The 19,211-nt window shown below is 39.4% G+C and overlaps 3 protein-coding genes across 4 annotated transcripts; all 3 read right to left on the bottom strand.

Moving 5' to 3' along the window:
• Positions 1-5,361: 5,361 nt before the first annotated feature.
• On the bottom strand, positions 5,362-9,883 carry bub3 (BUB3 mitotic checkpoint protein). Of its 2 annotated transcripts, XM_026314669.1 has the most exons (8): positions 9,719-9,883; positions 9,087-9,281; positions 8,916-8,985; positions 8,616-8,767; positions 7,997-8,155; positions 7,617-7,794; positions 7,175-7,391; positions 5,362-6,792 (listed from the first exon to the last, which is right to left on the bottom strand). In XM_026314669.1, the coding sequence occupies exons 2-8, from the start codon at positions 9,279-9,281 to the stop codon at positions 6,783-6,785; spliced, it is 981 nt and encodes a 326-aa protein (XP_026170454.1). In that variant the 5' UTR covers positions 9,719-9,883; the 3' UTR covers positions 5,362-6,782. The 2 variants fall into 2 exon arrangements, with proteins under 2 accessions (XP_026170454.1, XP_026170455.1); XM_026314670.1 differs by lacking the exon at positions 5,362-6,792 and having other exon boundaries at positions 7,171-7,391.
• Positions 9,884-11,527: 1,644 nt separating this feature from the next.
• hmx3b (H6 family homeobox 3b) lies at positions 11,528-12,644 on the bottom strand. Its single transcript, XM_026315921.1, has 2 exons — positions 12,365-12,644; positions 11,528-12,120 (listed from the first exon to the last, which is right to left on the bottom strand). The coding sequence occupies exons 1-2, from the start codon at positions 12,642-12,644 to the stop codon at positions 11,528-11,530; spliced, it is 873 nt and encodes a 290-aa protein (XP_026171706.1).
• A 2,572-nt stretch (positions 12,645-15,216) lies between these two features.
• Positions 15,217-19,138, bottom strand: acadsb (acyl-CoA dehydrogenase short/branched chain). Its single transcript, XM_026315529.1, has 11 exons — positions 19,106-19,138; positions 18,639-18,801; positions 18,440-18,540; positions 18,144-18,350; positions 17,759-17,929; positions 17,391-17,516; positions 17,217-17,309; positions 17,005-17,094; positions 16,754-16,891; positions 16,445-16,544; positions 15,217-15,985 (listed from the first exon to the last, which is right to left on the bottom strand). The coding sequence occupies exons 1-11, from the start codon at positions 19,136-19,138 to the stop codon at positions 15,909-15,911; spliced, it is 1,299 nt and encodes a 432-aa protein (XP_026171314.1). The 3' UTR covers positions 15,217-15,908.
• Between the last annotated feature and the right edge of the window lie 73 nt (positions 19,139-19,211).

Raw genomic sequence — 19,211 nt, 5'->3', positions numbered from 1 at the left:
TCTAATGCCCACCAACCTCTATTCTGTGACCGCTACTTTACTGAACAGCTACAAAGCTTTCAGGGTGTGAAAGCAGTGAGATTCATAAGAGATTAAATATTTTCCACCTCTTACAGATGTTCAAAATTAAATAGGATCCTCAGACGTGTCATCAAGACATTGGTTAAGGTTTAGTTAATAATACATTTCAGTATCCACCAATATAAAGAATATTTCAATTGTGCCCTTATAAAAAATACATAAATGGGCACATGGACAAGAACAGGCCAGGGGCTGTAGAAATTAGTCAATTAAAAAATAAAAAATAAAAAAAAAAACCTCTCAAAAGCAACACACTTGTAAAACCCTACAGGACAACAAAAGACATATACAGGAGTGAATGGATTGAAGCTTCCTTGCCAATTACTGTTGCGAACATGGCAGTGTTGGGGCTTTTTGTGCTTTTTACAAGCAGTCTTTTCTACCGTTGTCCCCAGCTATTGAGAGGGATACATTAGCCAGCCAGGATGGATGGAGTGGAGAGGAGCAGCGCGTTCGCAGTCATACAGCTCACTTCATGCCTGGTGTTACCGACCTCTCTTATAACTGCTCGCACAGAGTGTGATTTTTACTTTCATTTTCAAACCTCTTTTCTAAGATTTTTGACAGACATGGAAAATATCAGTTGGTTTCTTTTTTTCAATTTTGTTTTGGTAAAACAGTGATGAAATTTACATGTGGTTTAAGTTCTGATTTTACTGACATTGAAATCTAGTTTGTTGAGTATTTACTGGCCAGTATACATGTTTGTCATATTCATCTTATCTCTAAAAGTGAGTGGGTTTGTGTATATGGTAACTCTCCTCTTACCTCTAGCAGGCCTGCTGCTCTTTTTATCCCCCAAAACAAACAGTTTCTCCCTTTTCCAGGACAGATTTCTGATTTTCTATATTTTCCATAAACTCTCTGAGTAGAAGCATGGTTTGAGAAAAAAATCCTGCCTAATTTTGTCATTTAGATCAGAAATAACACACATATGTAACAGACACACATATACTCGGTATATCTATATGTGTGTGTGTGCGTGTGTGTGTGTGTGTGTGTGTGTGTGTGTGTGACCTAGACAAAGAAAAAAACACACTTTTCAATTCAATTCAGTCTTTTATTAATCTCGATATGGTTTGATTTCCTAATGCTTGCTGCAACACAATGTGTGGCTCTTTATACCTGTTATATATATGCCCTTGGACCACCTTATTGGATGTGCTTTATTTCTATGGCAAGCCCAGCAGACTCTCCAGTGTTATAGCTATGTTTGAGTAAATGTGCTGCCTGTGACAACTATTACAAGGTTAATGTGAAGATAACAATATCCATCATTCAGTTTCATTAGCGCTGTCCTCTGACCTGCTCCACATAATGCTGTCAAATGTGTCAGGCGCCAGATTATTGGGAGGTATGATGATCAATAGATAAATAAGAGAGAGCTGTGTGCAACGCTGCTGGCACGACTGCAGAATAAACCTCCATCCAGCATCCTGCCGCCTGTCACAGATCTAAAAAACAAATGGCTTAGCCCAAGGCAACAGCCATCAATAATAATGTAATGTGTGGACGATGAGGAATTAGAGTCAGACTTCTCAGTGCTTTGCCAACGTGTGCACAGAAACATCACTGGATGAATGCATTTATCTCTGTATTCACATTAGTTTGCTTAATCTGAATTTGAATCCATGGGACAGCACAGTTTCACTCCACTGAATTCAGAAAAGTTACTAATGTCCAATAATCAAAAGCTGTTTATGAAAGCACTTCCTTTTTGTGTCATTGATTTGACTCCATAATGCACTGATCACTCAGACAGAATGCACTTTGGAAAAGACAAATGTATTTTATAGTCAGTAACATTTTTCCCACTTAGCCATGTGTTGGAGTTTAAACACACATCCATAATATAGACATTAACAAAGAGTGACACTGAACATCCCCATTTAGTTTCTTATTGATCACAGGTTGTGGGATGTTGAAGATGTATATATCACTTGGGAATTGTCATTTCACCCTGATGTTGACTTAATGTCTAAATGTCTGTTATAACAAGCTTGTTGCTGTACAAGACCAGGACAGCTTGGTTCTTGGTTTAATAAAGCACTTTAACTTATATTTGAGAAGAGCTTGGCAGCAGTATTTAGTTGTTGTCATTTTACTTCCATAATTTAAAGATGCATTTACTTACATTCTGAAATTCCACAGTATAAGTATAAATTTATTTGCTATAGTTCTTAAACTTATGCTGCAGTCAGCCTACATTAATGTCCATGGATCCATACAGAAACTATGTAATAGCATAAAACAGCTCCAAGCTGCTTCATTTCAGCAATGATGTAACTTAAGACACAAGATCTCAAGATCTTTTCTTGTGACTGCATTTGCAGCAGTACTATATAAGAGCACCCAGACTGCACTGCTTGTCCTCTATTTTTTCTTAAGAGCAACAATTTGACACCAACAGTTAATTGGCTGATAATAGTTGGCTTGAAATGGTATTCTTCAGGGGATTTTACCAATAACATCTAATAAAGCAAGTTGAAATGAATACAGGTAGTCTGTTAAATCTTGCCCGCAGTCACTCAGAGGCACAACAGGGAACTTGAGCCTCAAAGATGTGGTGCATTAGTTCTGCTAAGCTAACCATGGATGCTAATTGCAGGAAAGACAAACTGTAACCCTTGCCCTGTGGCCATGAACCCATTAAACAGCACAGAGGGTTTTAAAGTCATGAAGTGCTTACAAAGAGGATGAGGATGTGACTGCAATCAGATTTTTTGCTTTAAATGGGGATAGCAAGCTACTGTTTTCCAGAGTCATCATATTTTTTGAGTGTGTATAGAACACTGCCCGTCACACCAAAGCTGACCACAAACCATCGATAAAATGCAACAGGTTTTGTTTTCAAGAGGAAAGTGTGATCTGCAGCGCTTCCCTTTAATTCTAGCAGGGCACGACAGGTGACTGTCTATAGGACATGGATCAATTATGTTTAAGTACTTGTGGTTTCACCCCTGGAGGAACTTAGCAACCCAGTCATGGTACAATGTGACACCATATACGTGGGAAAGGTGTCTTTTGTCAGTAGGAACCTTCAGATATTGTCTGTTGCTTTTGTAGGCCACACCTTAAATGCTTTATTAAACAACAAAATGGGGGAAAGAAATCAGTTTACCTAAAATAAATCACTTGTTCGGAGCTGAGCCGTTTTCATTTCATACAAAGTCTCAAACAAGAGTTCACTTTTCTGGGTGTTTTCACCTTTTATCTCTTCAACTCTGGTGCCCCCTGGACATACATTTTCAAACATGACCCTAGATGCTGACTGCCCCATCTTCTTTAGACATACATTCATCAGTTTGACAGGTGACATGGGAGTTCATGTGAATGCTGCACTTTTCTCCCTCTACAGCACCAGTTCACATTTTGAAGGGAATGTTTACTATGACACCCTGATGCCTGACTGCCTGGGAAGCCAAGTGACAAAACTACTTTGTGCAACACATAGAAGCAAAGAGTTTATAGTCATAGAAACATTTGCAAATTAGCACTAAAAAAACCCTAAAAAAACACATCAGATTGTCCTGATGATAGTGTCACTTGAAACTACAAATGTAATGTCATGCTGCAGCAAGAGAAAGAAGTCAAAGGATCACCAAAGTCAGTAGGATTCATCGTCAGGGGGCATAAGTATGTGTACACAATTTCATGCTAATCCATTCAACAAATATTTCAGTCTGGAACAATTTAGTGAAGCGACCAAACAACAAGGCTTAAAATTAGTACACAACAGTCTTTTTGTTCTTTACAGCCACACCCTGTAACCAACATACCATACATTCTTTCATACAAAGTCTCAAATAACAATGGTAAATTTTAGTCTGGTTCCATGGTCTTGTAGGCCTGACTGTAAAACACCACAATTCATTATCAAATGATTAATCTACAGAAAAAAAGCCCAGAAGCCAGAATGGACCATTGCACCCAAAATCTATGACCCTTTTGTCATGCCCAGAGATTTTTGATTTACAACAGCCAAGCTCCCGGGTGAGGGTCCCCTTCACCAGTCAGCCCCATGCTGCCTGCCTGCTCAGCCTGTGAAGAGATGGATGTGAGTGTGTAGGCTACATGGCCTTGAGCTCTACTGTCTAATTAGGCACTAATGTAACTACAATGCTCTTGAGGAGATGTAGTCTTGCCCGCCAAAGCTCTTTAAAAGCCTCCCCAGGGCGGGGGCAGCTTGAAGCAAGGTGTTGTGGCAGACCACAGCCACATCTAAATCAAAGGCTCCGGTTTCATTCTCCTTGTGAGCACAGCATAAAAGGTTTAACAGTGATAAATCTGATGATTATTTTTTCAATTCATTTGTCCATAGAGAAAAAAGTGAATATGGATTGTTATGAAGTGGCATCAACAATTCAAAATCCAAAGATATTCAGCTTACCACTATGTATGATAAAAATAATCATCAAATTCTCATATTTAAGAAGCTACAGAACTTTACTTCACAAAGAGTATCACAAAGACCTTATGACCATATTCTTCATGGAAGCATGTCCCAACCTCAGAAAGCCTTCAATGAAATTCATTTTGGGTGTGAAATAATGGAGCTGTATGCTTATTAAAATTACTGATCTTCACCTTTATGACTTGAAATTATGAATTTACTCTTTCAAAGAAGATCATGGGCTCACTGCATTCTAATTTCTGCTCTGCAATATGTGGCAATGAAACAGAAGACAAACCAGAAAACAGAACGCTGTCAATATTTTCCTGATATATCATGTGATTTCCCCATTTCACCACAGCTCATGAAGGACGGTATCATCAGCTTGATATAATATTAGAAACCGGTCTTGAGAGATAAGGTGTCTGGTTGAAGGTCATCCGTGCCCTCTTGAGTGAACATAAGAGCCTTTTGTGGTTGGGTTAAATGCACCTGACAGGCTGTTGGAGCACAATCACCCATTTTAATTGTCATGTAATGGTTTCATGTACAGCCAAACTGTCTGCAACACTTCGGTGGTTGGAAACCAGAGCCTAGCCACACAACCACAGATGTGGTTAACTTGGCCTTCAGCTGAAGGAACACATGAAACCTTGTGTAAGCTCTGTTGAGACAGGATAGAACTAAGATATTTACAGATACAGCAACAGATTTATCTGCAGCAACATTCAATTACAGTCCTTAGAGAAATCTATTAAGCGACTGAAGGTGCTGCATTTGAAGATCCCTAAAAACTGTGGGCTGTGAAAATACTAATTACTTTAATGCACCTAGCAAATTGGCTGTTAAATTACTTTTTTATAACACAGTTATCCAATACAGACAAGAAAACCAGAACAGTTTTAATGCAGACTAAAAGAACTCACATTTGTAGAGGCCAAAGATGACAGGAAACAAGGTAATTCAGTGCAGCTCCAAAAACAAACCTTGGCCATCCTCTGTCTGCTTCATTGGACATAATTACGTCCCGAAAATGAATGCCATTTCATATTAAGCTACAGTCATAATCCAACGTCAAAGACCGACTCATTATCGACAATCAAGGAAATTAGTTACATCATTTAACCAAATCGAACTAATGATTTCCAGGATGCCGCACAAGCAGATAGAGCCATTAGAAAAAATTGGAGCTCTTCAATAGAATAATTGACATCTATATCTTCTGCTTCGGCTAAAGGGCTTCAGAAATTACATTAGTTGCAATTGAGAATCTGAACTGAGGGAAAGACACCATTTAGACCTTTGCAGGGTGCTGCTGTGCTCAGTGTTCCCATTCAGATAATGCCAAATACTGTATTAAAAAGGTCTGTGTTGCATCTGACTCTGTCACCAGTGTAACAACTTGCAAAACAGAAGATAAATTCAACAATAATGTTGAAGTCTGTACTAATAGAAACATCTCTATCTTATCTTCAATAATAAAATTAGTAGAATGTTTCTCTGTATATATTTGTTGAGTTAAAAATAAACCCACAGCAGAGAGAATCCAAAAGATAAATAGAAGGCTTGCAGTTTGCTTTAGTCCTGACAAACCTGAACTCACATATCTCTAAATGTAAAATGAGTCATCTTATTCTACTTAACCACTGCCAGACTCAGCCTAGTTATCTAGTTTAGTGGTGTTGTCCTAATTTCCCCCAGTAATAAAGCAGGGTTTGGTTTAGTCTGCAGACTTCTGATGTTTATCAGCACAGGTCACTGTCTAAGGGCAAGTGGATCCCTCTGTAATATGAGTGGATCATCGCCTTCCCTCAACACATCATCAGGAGAACAACCTCTTCTGCCCCGACACATTGCTGGTATTTCTCAGGTTTTCTTTTGCAGGTAGTACACGTGACAAACATTGGATGTATGAACTGACTTTACACTACTGCTCAAAATATTTTATTATGTTGCAAGTGTTAAAACTGTCATTATTAAAGGACTGATCAAAGGACAGCTCCAGCATCATGTTAAAATGTAACTGTCTTTAGAGATAACAAAAAAAAAAAAAAAACAACAATTTGTCTGGTCACTCCAAAATGACAAAGCAGTTTTAGTCAAGAACAATATTTGGTTGTTAGAATATACATCAAACAATGAAATATTTAACAAGAAAAGGTTTAACAAACATTACTTACAAAAAGAAAAGCTGTATTTGAATGGAAAGAAAGAACAGGAAAACATTATGGTAATGATACACTGGATGCCAGCAGATAACCCAAATGTGATAAAGGCGTCCTATGCAGAGGAAACCACTGTGAGTGAATTAGGTTGACCTGTAAATCAAAAACAGGAGAAAACAGGTTCTGTCACCTCATGAGCAATCACTAAACTGTAGCATAAACACAAGTGACAGCAAAAATTAGATGTTTCTACTTTCACAAAGGTACGGTTTGCATTACATTGTACAGTGGGTTTCTATTTGTCTGGTCACTCAGTGTATATTTATGATGCCACGAATACACAAACTGATGTGACGATTTTTCCAGTTCTCATCTGTCTATCTTTCAACTGTCGGATATTGGAAAATGAACGAACAGAGATACAGATCAGCATATGCTGCAGCTGGACATGTTCCTTTTAAATGAAGCTGCTCACAGACTGGAAGCTGCTCACAGACTGGGTGAACAGCACACTGACATGGTGGCAAAGACTCACTTGGGCTTGGTCTCAGCATCTGTGACTTGGCGGATGAAGATGCTGTCTTCTGGGTGGCTGATGTCTCCCCTTTCCTGCATGTAGGAGGAGGCGATGGCAAGCATGGTGCCATCGTTATTGAAAGAAAGTGAGGCAATGCTGGTTGGGTATCGGTGGAACTGACACAGGCGCTTCTTGTTGAATGGGTCCCAGATGTTCACAAAGCCATCTGAGCCACCTGGTAGAAGGGGAAGGTCAAGGTCAAACTTTAAAAGATTTAGGCCATGTTACTGCTGGGATATGAATCTGTAATGACTGTGTTCCACATGCAACCTTGTCAGCTGAATGATAATGGTCAGAGGAAAATGTATGAGCTTTGTAAAAACAAATTGCCCCATTACAGGAACAAATTAAAAGTAGGACAAATATCTGCCATAATCAAGTACTAACTAGACAATCATACCTGTAGCAAAAGTGTTATGAACACTGTGAAATGAGATGGCATTGACGGGGAAAACAAGTTCAATTCCATCCTCCTTCAGCCTGTGGCACTTGAAGGCATACTTCTTCTTCTGAACCTCCTGGCTCGGGTCCAGGTACTCCACAGCTACACGTCCCTCAATTGAACTCAAGACATAGCCCTGGAGCAAAGACAGAAAATAAGAACATATCTAACTTTTTCACATTAACAGAGAAATCTTCATCTGTAGCATGCTGCCCTCTTATCTGTCAGAAGAAAGAGATAAATTCAACAATAATGTTGAACTGATGTCTGTATCTTTCATTACAATTGTCTTCCCTTTGATAAACAGTGATTCTGAATCTGTGAATTTTAAAGAGTACCTGTTTGTTGGGGAAGGCTCTAATGCAGCGTGTCTGATATTTGAGACTGGACTCTCTTCTTTGCTGTACATAGCCCATATTCCTCAAATCCCACACCAGGACTCGTCTTCCAGCTGTGCCAACAATCAGCCTATCTCCAGCCACAGACAGGGTGTACACCTATAACATTAAGGACATGTATGAGACAAGAGTGAACCAACACCAGCAACGTCTAAAGTCTTACTTCTTAAAAGTTGCAATGACTAAAACTTCATCAGGATTCTGTATTTTCTTGATCATACTGTAATGTACAACTTTCTATTCATAAACGCAAATACTTGTAAAGGATATATGTTATTTTTAGTGTTATAGCAATAATATCTAACTAGGTTGACTGAGTTATTGTGCACCAGGGTCTCACATAGTAGAAATGGAAAATAAAGGAAATTCATGAGCTATCTAGCCTGCATATTACTTCTGTTCCTCTAAAAATGTTGTGCCACTATGACCTTGACAACATGAGACAAAAAAACAAGCAGAATAACTAGTAGGTTATATGCTCTTCATACAATTCTACATGAAAGTCAATCAAAAACATCTATGACCAAAATGTCAAGTACTAATATGTCTTTTGCATTACCTTGTCAGGCTGAGGAAATGTGCCAGCGTTGCAGGGCGTCCGTGGGTCCCACAGTCGAACTGACCTGTCCCAGCTACCTGTGACCATGACATTAACCTCTGGGCAGTACTCCACACAACGAATGGGGGCTTCATGTGTTCCAACAATTGTATCTGTTTAAGTAGAATATTAAACAACAGAATGTTAATAACAAAAAATGATTACTGCACATTCATATACTAACTCTGTTATTCAGATTTATAATTACAACATAAAACATTCTGAAAGCTTTTATTGGCACTTAACTGGTTTGCAACATACCTTGGTCTGTGTTCAAGTCATGAGTTTTTAGTTGTGCATCTAAACCTCCACTCCAAGAATGTGTTGGGTCCTGCAAGTAAAAGGGCAGATTATCTGTGTGTATAAGACATCTATCTAATTTTGACTTGATGACAGGAAACCTAAAGCAATTATAAAGAGGTGTTGGCCTACATAAAAAGCACAGTCAAGAACTGGAGCTGTGTGCTGGTACTTCATCCGCATGGTGTTGCTTCCGACATCATAAAGACGGACAGTGCAGTCCCAGGAGGAAACCAGCAGGAACTGAGTTGTGCTGGGGCTGAATTTGACTGCAGAGATGGAGTCCTCAGGTCCCTGATTCAGCTTATACTCATGTGAGCCTGTCATCTGCAGAAGAGCATAACAACCTCAAGACTAACAGATAAGATCTGAAGGCGTACAGACACATTTAAATATTTAGATACACATTAAAATAATGAGTAAGTCAACTGCTTCACAAACTGAAGCTTTAAAATGCATTCAATGGCTGCCCTGCTAGTTGTTAGCCTAACAACGTTAGCGTTTTCTCCGAGGCGGTGGTCGTGGTACTTAGTTAACGGGCTGCACCGAGTACTTAGCTTCCTGAAATGAGGTAAATAACGTGGTTCTCCGATGCGATTAACTGGTTATCAGTACATTCACTTTTGAGTGTTTTCGATCGCATCTGTTCTTATTGACAACTCGTGCTACATCCAGTAATTACACCAAGCCCATTCGGCCTTCCATTGGTGTTCGCTAACGCTAGCTTGTAACATCACTAATAAGACAAGCCCTGTTGGACTTACCGCTTCGGCTTAGTATCGTTCAGACGTAAACACGTATTTTCTTTGAGTCTAAAATAATTTATTACTGCAGCTTGATTTATTGCCCAGTATATAAAACAGAAAATGCTAGAAAACACGATGGTTGCTTGAAGCTAACTGCCCTGCTATCAATCCCATGAATGTAGCGCTACCGAAAGCTGCAGACGATGCTGATTGGTGGAAGCGAAAATTCAAATTCCCGCCCGAGTTTTGATTGGTTGAATTAACGTAAACGCATAGTTCCGTTGCCTTAGCGCATATCACGTGACACAGGACTGTGCGCAAACTCTCTCTCTCTTTCTCTCTTTCTCTCTCTCTCTCTCGCTGGGTGCCACCTGCTTGTATTTTATTTTCTTAGTGATATAAAAATAAAGCCTAACGTAACACAACAATGCTGGAAATAAAAGCCCACAGTGGGTTTTTACAGTAGCCGTGAATCTTATAACTAACAAAATAATCACAGTGATATCCGCAAAGTTACGCTGGCCTATTCATGCTGGTTTAATTAATCTGTATTTGTCTTTATTTCCTTTTTCTGCTTTAGAACAACGTCACCAATCCGTTTTAGTTAAAAAGAGTAACGTTTCTTATATGCTAACAGGCTACTTCAGAAAAAAACAACTCAGCCTGTAAATAATATTATTATCATTATTAAATTAGGCACTATGAAATAGGCCTACATGAAGAATTCACAGCGACTGTCTCTTACGCGATTTAATCATCAGAATTTGCCTTTTAATTTATATGTAACTTATAGACTATAGTTATAAACTACTTGGCCTATCTGCACGAGACGAACTCAAATTACGCAATATAAGACACATAAAGGTGCTAAAAAAATAAAGATTAAAAATGTCTAGTAGAATTTTCTTTAAATGTTTTAAAAATTAAGCCATCCTCGTCCAAGTCTTCAGATTTAAAAAATGAAGATTATTACTTAACTGTAAAAGTATTTTTGATATTTTATTTTGGAAAGCACCGTAAACTGTGCAGACCCTGTGTGCCTTAATGCCTCCTCTCAGATAACTACAAACGTTTTAAACGTTACAAGTTACAACTTGATTTAAATGCATGATTTTTCTCCATGCACATCCAGATTATAAGGATAGATACATTTATTTTTGGATCAAAATCTTTACTGAGTGTAAGACCATATATACAGAACCCAAAAACAATATCAGAGTAAAACTATACACAAAAACAGGCTATTTTTGGCTCGTTCATGGCTTTAAAATTACCGGCAAAACATAAACAATTCACCTGTCACCGGCAGTTAGTCAGGATTTTTTTTAGGATCACATGATTGTCCTCACTATTACCAGAGAAAACGATGTTTTTTTTTTTTACTGTAAAAGTGAACTACAGATGACAAAGGCTGACAGCCTGATGTGAAGCCAACAGTATTGCACAATATCAAAATAGTAAATTCCACATTTTTAGCTACAAACACTGACACAAATCTCTGTAAAGTTATGTACTTTGGACATCCAACCCTGTTTAAACACGTTTTTTTTTTTCAAACTGAATACATTAAAATATATTTTCACCCACTTCTGAGGAAGTAAAGATTTCACCAACACTAATAGAAATTATATTAACTCGTCCCTTTGCAACCTTTATGGGCTGTACAGGGACTGTACAGGATAATAATAATAATAATAATAGTAGTAATAATAATAATAATAATATGACCTAACATTGTGTTCGTTGAATCTACAAAATATACAAAATTTTTCAATTAAGGTCACTCTTATTCAAAAACATATATACAGCGCAGTATGACAATTAGTGTTAAACAGGCCTCAGCAGTGGGACCGGGTGAGAATAGTACATGTGGTGGGGAAAAGCCAGGAGTGACTGGTTGCCTGATGAGTTTGCAGCGGGGCTCCCGGTCGTTTCTGGGGCTCCGTTCTCGTGGTAAAGTATCGGAACCCGCACAATCCTCTGCGCCGCTGCGTGGCTCAGGTTGGCTGCCTCCAGCTCGGCAGCCAGCTGCCTTTTCCACTTATTCCTCCGGTTCTGAAACCAGATTTTGACCTGTGTCTCCGTCAGGTGCAGCGACGCGGCCAGACCTGCCCTCTCGGAGCTGCTCAGGTAGCGCTTGATGTCGAAGGTGGACTCCAGTTGGAAGACCTGACTCCTTGAAAACACTGTGCGCGTTTTCTTCTTCCGACATGGCTTCTTGTCGGAGTCCATCTCCTCTGTTTTTCTCCCCCATTCATCCTCGTGGTCTATTTCTTTCTTTGGCTCTTCTGCATCACTTTCATCAAGCGCAATGTCGTCGTCAGCGCTTTCCTCTTTCCCATCTTGGTCACTTTTTTGGAGATCCGGAGAGCGCCTGTCCGGTGCCGGTGATATTTCCCTCAGACTGGCCTTGTCGGGGCCTGTAGAAAAAAATATTTGGTAGTGTTCAAACTTGATCTTTTAATACATTAAACATGTTATTTGTAATTATAATCACATGTGTTTTACTTAGTGGAATGTGACACTATTCCTTATAATTAAGCTACAAATTAAAATGATATGATACAAAATAAATGCCAATATCTGTGATGTAAATTCAGAATTTTTAAGAACCAAATTTTATAATTAGACCTATTTAATCCGTATAAGTAGTTAAGAATTTACCTCCAGTTTTCAGATGAGTCCCAAGCGTGTATGGGTACCACCAGGTAGACGCTCTCTCCAAATACTGCGCTGATAGTCCAATTCTCTGTGTTGGCAACTCAAATCGAGGGAAGGCTAAGTCACCGAGCCGAGAGAAGAAGCTGCCATCAAAGACTCCCTTGGTCGAGCTGAGGAAGCTTTTCGGCTTGGTGGGTTTGTCCTCGATGTTCAGCAGATTCTTAATAGAGAAAGGCGAGTCTTTTGCGGGTTGGCAAGTCTCCTGCGCTTCAGAGTCTGCCATCACCGTCTACTGTCCGATGTGGATCACCATCAAAAACGTATCTAGGGAGAAACAACTGAAAATACTTTGTTGGGTTCGAATTTATGTGGAAATCATACGAGAAAGAAAACCGATGGAAGGTGGGTGCAGCTCCTGATGATGACCAGAGTGAGAGCACAGAGATCACTGCGTCAAACTTGCGCTGGATTGTGATGATGAAATAAAAATGCCATCTGAGTTAAAACGCGCTCGGTCTCTGCTATTGGGCAGGTACAATAGCAAATGGGATTTGAGATGAAACCGCGGGGTTGGGGCAAGAACAGACTCCAAAAGGAAAGGCCGCGTAAGCGTTTTGGCTTCGGGCTCAACAGTAGGCACCCACTTATCATCCAATTAGATTAAAGAGGAAACATCTCAAGATTCTGGGGCGTGCACGATCCACAATCACCTGTCACTAAATTGAATAAATGGCCTGGAGATTATCGCACCTTAACGTGGCGCTAAGCTGCTTGGTTTTGGCACAAATATTATGCCAATTACGCATATATTTTACGCATTGATGTCAGCCACCGAAACATAAAACAATATTAAAATGGGGAGATGTGAACTTCAAAAGTAGCCCAGTATTACATGTACTTTTTACAGTACAGGAAAGGTAGATCACTATAAAAGATCACAGAACAGAAAGAACTTAATCAATTTTGACTTTACTGTGATCAACCCATCATTCATCCATCTGTTATAATTCAAATATCCTTTGTTCCACCTGTGTGCAATGTGAAAGCAATATGCACTGTGCATTTCACTTGGGCCAGAGCTGATTTATTTCAATATAATTTTATTAGTGAGGAAGTGCTACAGGCAGACATCAAATTGAATGCTCACCATTATGATAAAGGCTTTTAAAATCTGTACAAAATCTGCAAACCCACAGGGGCAGCAGATCAAATGCGTGACCCAGCAAGTCTTGTGTCTGTCACATATTATAATAATACAATGAAAACAATAACACTTGGAACAACATATTATGCGTAATGAGACATTGAGATAATCAAGGATAAAAAAAATAAATACAGTAAGTGGCAGGGGGAGAGTATTTGCATTTGTTTATGTTTCAGGTTGAGACTTAAGGTAAAATGAAAGAAAGTAATTTGCCTCTACAATGTGTTTTGCATCAGTATACATCTCTATCACTGATAAAACTCCAAATTAAACAACAACCAAAAAATGTTTCTGTTACCCCAGAGCAGTGAAAAGGGATCTCAGTATTTTTTTGGACACCTCTGGGATAAGTGGAGATGAAAGTTGGCCCAATATGAAAAATTCAAAATGTGTTGCATTTAAGATTCATCATTTAAACCAAACTTGAAGCAGATGCAGAGAACTAATCACACAAATTGAATTTGCTCAACCTACAAACATGCGGCCTGTCCTTTTAGCTCATGGAGGACTCTTCAGCTCTAAAGGACAACACTGTGTTTTGTGAAAAGCTACTTGAATCCTTGCATAATTAGAGGTCTCATAGCTGTGTTAAAGATGGGGGTGGAGAAAGAGGCTGCTGAGCTGCATTTGCCAATGTAAAGTGAAAAGCAGATAGCCACGTTTTCATCAGATTATCTTCATTAAACAGGGGGTTGTTAAACAGACAGAACAAGTCCTAGTGGGTCACAGCAGAAAGTACACAGTGATGCAAGATGCAAACAGAGGTTTCTCTTTCCCTTTTTTAAAATTTGTCAAGTCTGGGCATACACAAAGGCCATCTTATTAGCATTGTGCTCACTCTGTCTGAAGATATAGAAGTTTATGTCTATGCACATCTCAAGTGTGCAATGTAATTTGGTCATTATCTGTCTGACAGAAATCTCAGAGACGTACAAATAACCCATCGATTTCAAGTCAGTCAAACATCATATTGTATGTTTGACTGACTGATAAATCTTACAACACTTAACAGTGACAGTGAATATTTATCATAAATGAATGAATCAATTTTTTATTTGTTGTCATTTCTCAGTTAAAACAGCTTAATCGATGTAATGGACACTGACATAATACGGCATAGTTAAGCGTGTTTATATAGACTCTTCATTCAGTATTTGGCATTAATACTGCCAATTTCTATCACTGTAGCAGTTATTTTTCCAACCCTGCCAATATGATTATGTAATGTCAGTAATGAATGTCTTATTTTGATTAAACAGAGATCTTGCAAGTAACAAACAGTTTTAAGGGGTCCTGGGCAATACATGTTGCAGGTCTGTCTTTGGACAAAGCTCGTCTGTGTTGTGTAAAACATCAGACTTCATTTTTAACAGCTCATGTAGGCAAGGAAAATTAAATCTATCCCCCCTGGTAAATGATCAGTGAGTCAATTGTACAATGCAGGCGCTTCTCATCTGAAGCACCAGCATAATTAAACTAATATGAAATATCATTAAAGGTGACAGGCTGTTAAAAGACACTGTAATTTACTGCTTTTTCTGGGAGTAGCTGCCTCAATTTAGTGCTGTTGTCACTCAGTAGAATGTTGCCACCTAGCGACAAAGCTTGGTATTAGCCTGCAGACAAAGAACCAAAGCAAGGTGACAAATTGTACTACTGTGTATTTCACATTTATTGATATCAGTTATTGGCAGATCACTCATTACAGATAATTTCTTGCTATGACATGAAATCAATTTTTCAGTATCCCAACAAAAACTATTTATTGACCATATAAGTGAAGCAACTTCTCCAATCTGCCCATTTTAGAGTGTCCTGAAAAGAAAACACACAAGGTAATGATCTCAGTCATAGCAGAGCTTCTGAAGGCACTAAAATATTCAAGGAAAATCCCCATCAATACCCTTCAATGAACAATTCTCATATTGCAACATATGGATGTTATTTTCTCATGATTCGTCAACACAACTCAAGCACAAGACAAAAATGGACAAGATGGAAGTGGTGAAGCTCTACATATGACAGACATTGTTATTTCTCTTTTAAAGAAGTGTTTGAAACAAATGGGAAATAAAAAAAAAACAAGAACTAAAAACATATATAGCTATACATTAACTCTAACACTAGAGAAATGTAACCAAAACAGTAACAACAGTATTGGGAACTACTTTACAAACAAACTGTGTGTTGGTGATACTGAGGACACTTAGAAAGCAACCAAACTCTAGAGACCAGGTCCACAGAAATTACATTAATTGTGCTGCAATAATCCAAGTCATTTGAGGAGAAAATATGGAGTCTAAAGCAGCAAAGTGCAATCTCTCTGGCTTCTGTCATTTGATTTCAGTGGTCATACTCCTTATCAATGAACTTGGCCATAGTGGATAGCTGGATATTTGTTGTGCCCTCATAGATGGTACCTACACATGAAGACAAAACTCATTAGAATGAATTCCTACAAAACATGGTCACTTTTGTCAAATCCCCCTGCATTCCCCACTAAACAAATCTGGAGCTTTCACTATCCAGGAGACAAGGGGGCTTATTATGCAGCTCAGTCTGCCAGTGCTTCAGCTGGAGAACCAGGGAGCTAAAATGCAGGTGATGAAAGGAAATGTGACATTTTGCCCTGGCAGCTTCCTTGGCTGCGTGTTGCAATAATGACACTTCCAGGGAAATTCCTGCAGAGTCTGATTACAGCCTCTGCTATCAGCCCTTCACTCCACTCCACTCTGGTCCAATCATAAACTGCTACACCTGACCTTCCTTTAGCTCATGAGCCGTGTCCTTTCCACACTGCAGAATGAACACAGTTGATCTGAACCAAAAACTAATGCCAATAATCGTCTACTGGAGCATATTAGTCCAGGCACACTTACCAATTTTACAGTCTCTGTAGTATTTCTCTATGGGGTAGTCTTTGGTGAAGCCTACTCCACCCATCCATTCAATGCATTTAGATGTGGTTAGGGTGGCAACCTAAAGAAGACATAACAGAAAAATGTAAGAGAAAATATTTTTTCTATAGAAGTGGCCACAATGCAGCACCACAGAATACAAACACTGTACATTCAAGACTTAAATATTTAAAATGAAGAACACAATCAAGGTCCAATAACACCGAGGTGAATGAATAATGTAAAACTGTCATGACAAGGGAAAATCTTTAAAAGAAAATAAATGTTCACCTCTGCAGCAAAATATTTAGCCATGCAGGCCTCCTTAATGAAAGGTCTCCCAGCTTCCTTCAGACGAGCTGCGTTGTACGTCAGCAGCCGAGCAGCTTCGATTTGTGTTGCTACATGGGCTATTTGGTGCTGCATGCCCTGCAATATAAAGACTAAGAGTAAATAACATAGCTTGAGCAATAAAGAAAAAAAAGTCAGCGGGATAATGTGAATAATCTCGTAGACTGGGAGAGTCTGTTCTGGAGCTTGACCTGGAAATCAAAGATGCGTTTCCCAAACTGCTCCCTCTGCCTGGTGTAAGGAATAGTGTGGTCAAAGCAACCCTGCGCCAGCCCAAGCATCTGGAAAACACAGAAAGAAAGTGGACATGTAAAATTTACATTTTACACACTGTAATCAGAAATACAGAACGTTCAGCTTGTTTTAAGCAAATCATTTAAAAAAGAAGTGTCTCATGGCTTACTTGAGAAGCAATGCCGATTCTGCCCTCATTCAACATTCCAATGGCATATTTGTACCCATGACTGACCTGTCCCAAAATGTTCTTTTCTGGTACCTACAATGGAGAAGATATATTTATGAAAAGTATGTATTTGTTACACATTGGTCCAGTACAGTACATCGTGTTTGGTGGTACCTTAACATTGTCAAAGTTGAGCGGGCAGGTGGAGGACGCACGCAGGCCGAGTTTGTTCTCCTTCTTACAAATCTCAAGTCCTTCAGTGTCTCGGTCCACAATGAAGCAGGTGATGCCTCTGTATCCCTGTCAAGTGCAAGAAAAGTCTTTTTGCCAAGGTAGTGTGAACAGTACAGGTAAAATTAGTCATGCAATCAGCCATGCAGTGTAATGTAATCCTATACAATATGCATGTGAATTAAGAACTACCACTGAGAAACTTAACTGCTTAGATTTTGATGAGTTAGTGGGGGCTTGACTTAATACCAGAATTTGATTCTTGAAGCTGAAAAGAGGTAACAAGAATAGCAAAATAAGCAGTGACTCACAGCTGTGGGGTCCACATTGGCCATCACCAAGAACACACCTGCTTGTTCTGCATTACTGATCCACATCTTGGATCCATTGATGATGTAATAGTCCTTGTGTTTTTCAGCACGTGTCTTCAGAGCAAAGGCATCACTCCCTGACTGTGCTTCAGAAAGGCAGAAGCTTCCAATCTGTCACACATAACTCAGGTACATAAGAATGTATAGGAAAACACTTCAAGGATGCAGAATATTCACAGACTGTGAAGTGACCAGTTATTGTTTGCGGATCACCACCTAACATCTCACTATCATAGTGGTCTCTATCCTCAGATTTATATTGAATTATGCCTTAACGGAAATGTAGCAGAAAATAAAGAAGAATAGTGAATGACAAATGTCTTACAGTATCAGTTGAGAGTCGGTTGAGATACTGCTCTTTTTGAGCTGGGGTGCCTAGTTTGGTAAACAGCGTGTTGATCAGTGTGTTCTGGATGTCACAGAGCACAGCCACAGATGGATCCACCTTCGCCAGCTCCTCGATGACCAAGATGGAGGAGAAGAACGAGGAGCCGGTGCCGCCATATTCTGGGTCGATCTCAATGCCCATGAGCTGTAAAGATTCACAGTTACTACCAAGAAAAAAGAGACACTGATTTAACTGTAATGAAACATCTCTTCACAGTTAAAGAAATTACATACTCCCTGTTCAAAGAGAGATTTGATCACTTCTTTGTCCATGGTAGAATTTTCATCCATCTTTGACACAACTGGAGCAATGCACTCTTGTGCATATTTTTTCACTGTAAACAACAAAACAGATGTTTAGTGTTTCAGGAAGTTCTGTGTTCAGGTGTGAGCAGCAGTAAGTAGAGCACATGGTAGGAGATTCCCAGCTCACCTGTTTCCCTCATCATGCGCTCCTCATCTGAACACATCTGTAGAGGAGGAAAAGAGCCCCCACCAGCTGCCTGGTCTGAAGCCACATCTGGGGCAGATCTGGAGGAAATGCTCCTGCATCCAGCCTGGCATAGACCCCATGGTTGAGAGATCTGTTTGCAAGACTGAAGGGAGGGTAAAGAGGAATCACAGTATCTAGCTGAAATGTTTGCACAATCGTGTCAATCACCGCTGATATGCATAGACAATACATGACTCGTTTTTTAGGAGTAAAAAACTACTGACTGGCTTGTAAACAATGTTAAACAAGCTCTAACAAGCGTTAGCCATCTGTTAGCTAACAACACCACACAAGCAACAGCAAACCAGGTTAGCGTTAGCTAAGTCAATAATGAAGGACTAACCCGGTGGATAATATGTTAAAAACCCGTGAAAAAATAATAATACGACCGCAATATTCAGTGTCACCTTTGAGAAAATCCTGACCAACCGGGCAGCCATTGTGACTTGTTTATATACGTGCGTCCACCAGAGGGGTTCTGCTGCCTTCAGGTACCTTTTGTAAAACTCAATT

The sequence above is a fragment of the Mastacembelus armatus genome, chromosome 19 (assembly GCF_900324485.2).
Source record: "Mastacembelus armatus chromosome 19, fMasArm1.2, whole genome shotgun sequence".
Taxonomy (NCBI): domain Eukaryota; kingdom Metazoa; phylum Chordata; class Actinopteri; order Synbranchiformes; family Mastacembelidae; genus Mastacembelus; species Mastacembelus armatus.
Note: the sequence above shows the minus strand (reverse complement) of the source record. Positions and strands in the feature narration are given on the sequence as shown.

Coding starts and splice junctions, on each gene's coding strand:
- bub3 (XM_026314669.1), bottom strand. CDS start 9,281: ATGACAGGCTCACATGAGTATAAGCTGAATCAGGGACCTGAGGACTCC. Junction 8,156..8,615: donor CATTTCCTCAGCCTGACAAG/GTAATGCAAAAG, acceptor TTAATGTTATAG/GTGTACACCCTGTCTGTGGC. Junction 7,392..7,616: donor TCATAACACTTTTGCTACAG/GTATGATTGTCT, acceptor CCCTTCTACCAG/GTGGCTCAGATGGCTTTGTG.
- hmx3b (XM_026315921.1), bottom strand. CDS start 12,644: ATGGCAGACTCTGAAGCGCAGGAGACTTGCCAACCCGCAAAAGACTCG. Junction 12,121..12,364: donor GACTCATCTGAAAACTGGAG/GTAAATTCTTAA, acceptor TTTTTTCTACAG/GCCCCGACAAGGCCAGTCTG.
- acadsb (XM_026315529.1), bottom strand. CDS start 19,138: ATGGCTGCCCGGTTGGTCAGGATTTTCTCAAAG. Junction 17,310..17,390: donor TCAACTTTGACAATGTTAAG/GTACCACCAAAC, acceptor TCTCCATTGTAG/GTACCAGAAAAGAACATTTT. Junction 16,545..16,753: donor CTAAATATTTTGCTGCAGAG/GTGAACATTTAT, acceptor TGTCTTCTTTAG/GTTGCCACCCTAACCACATC.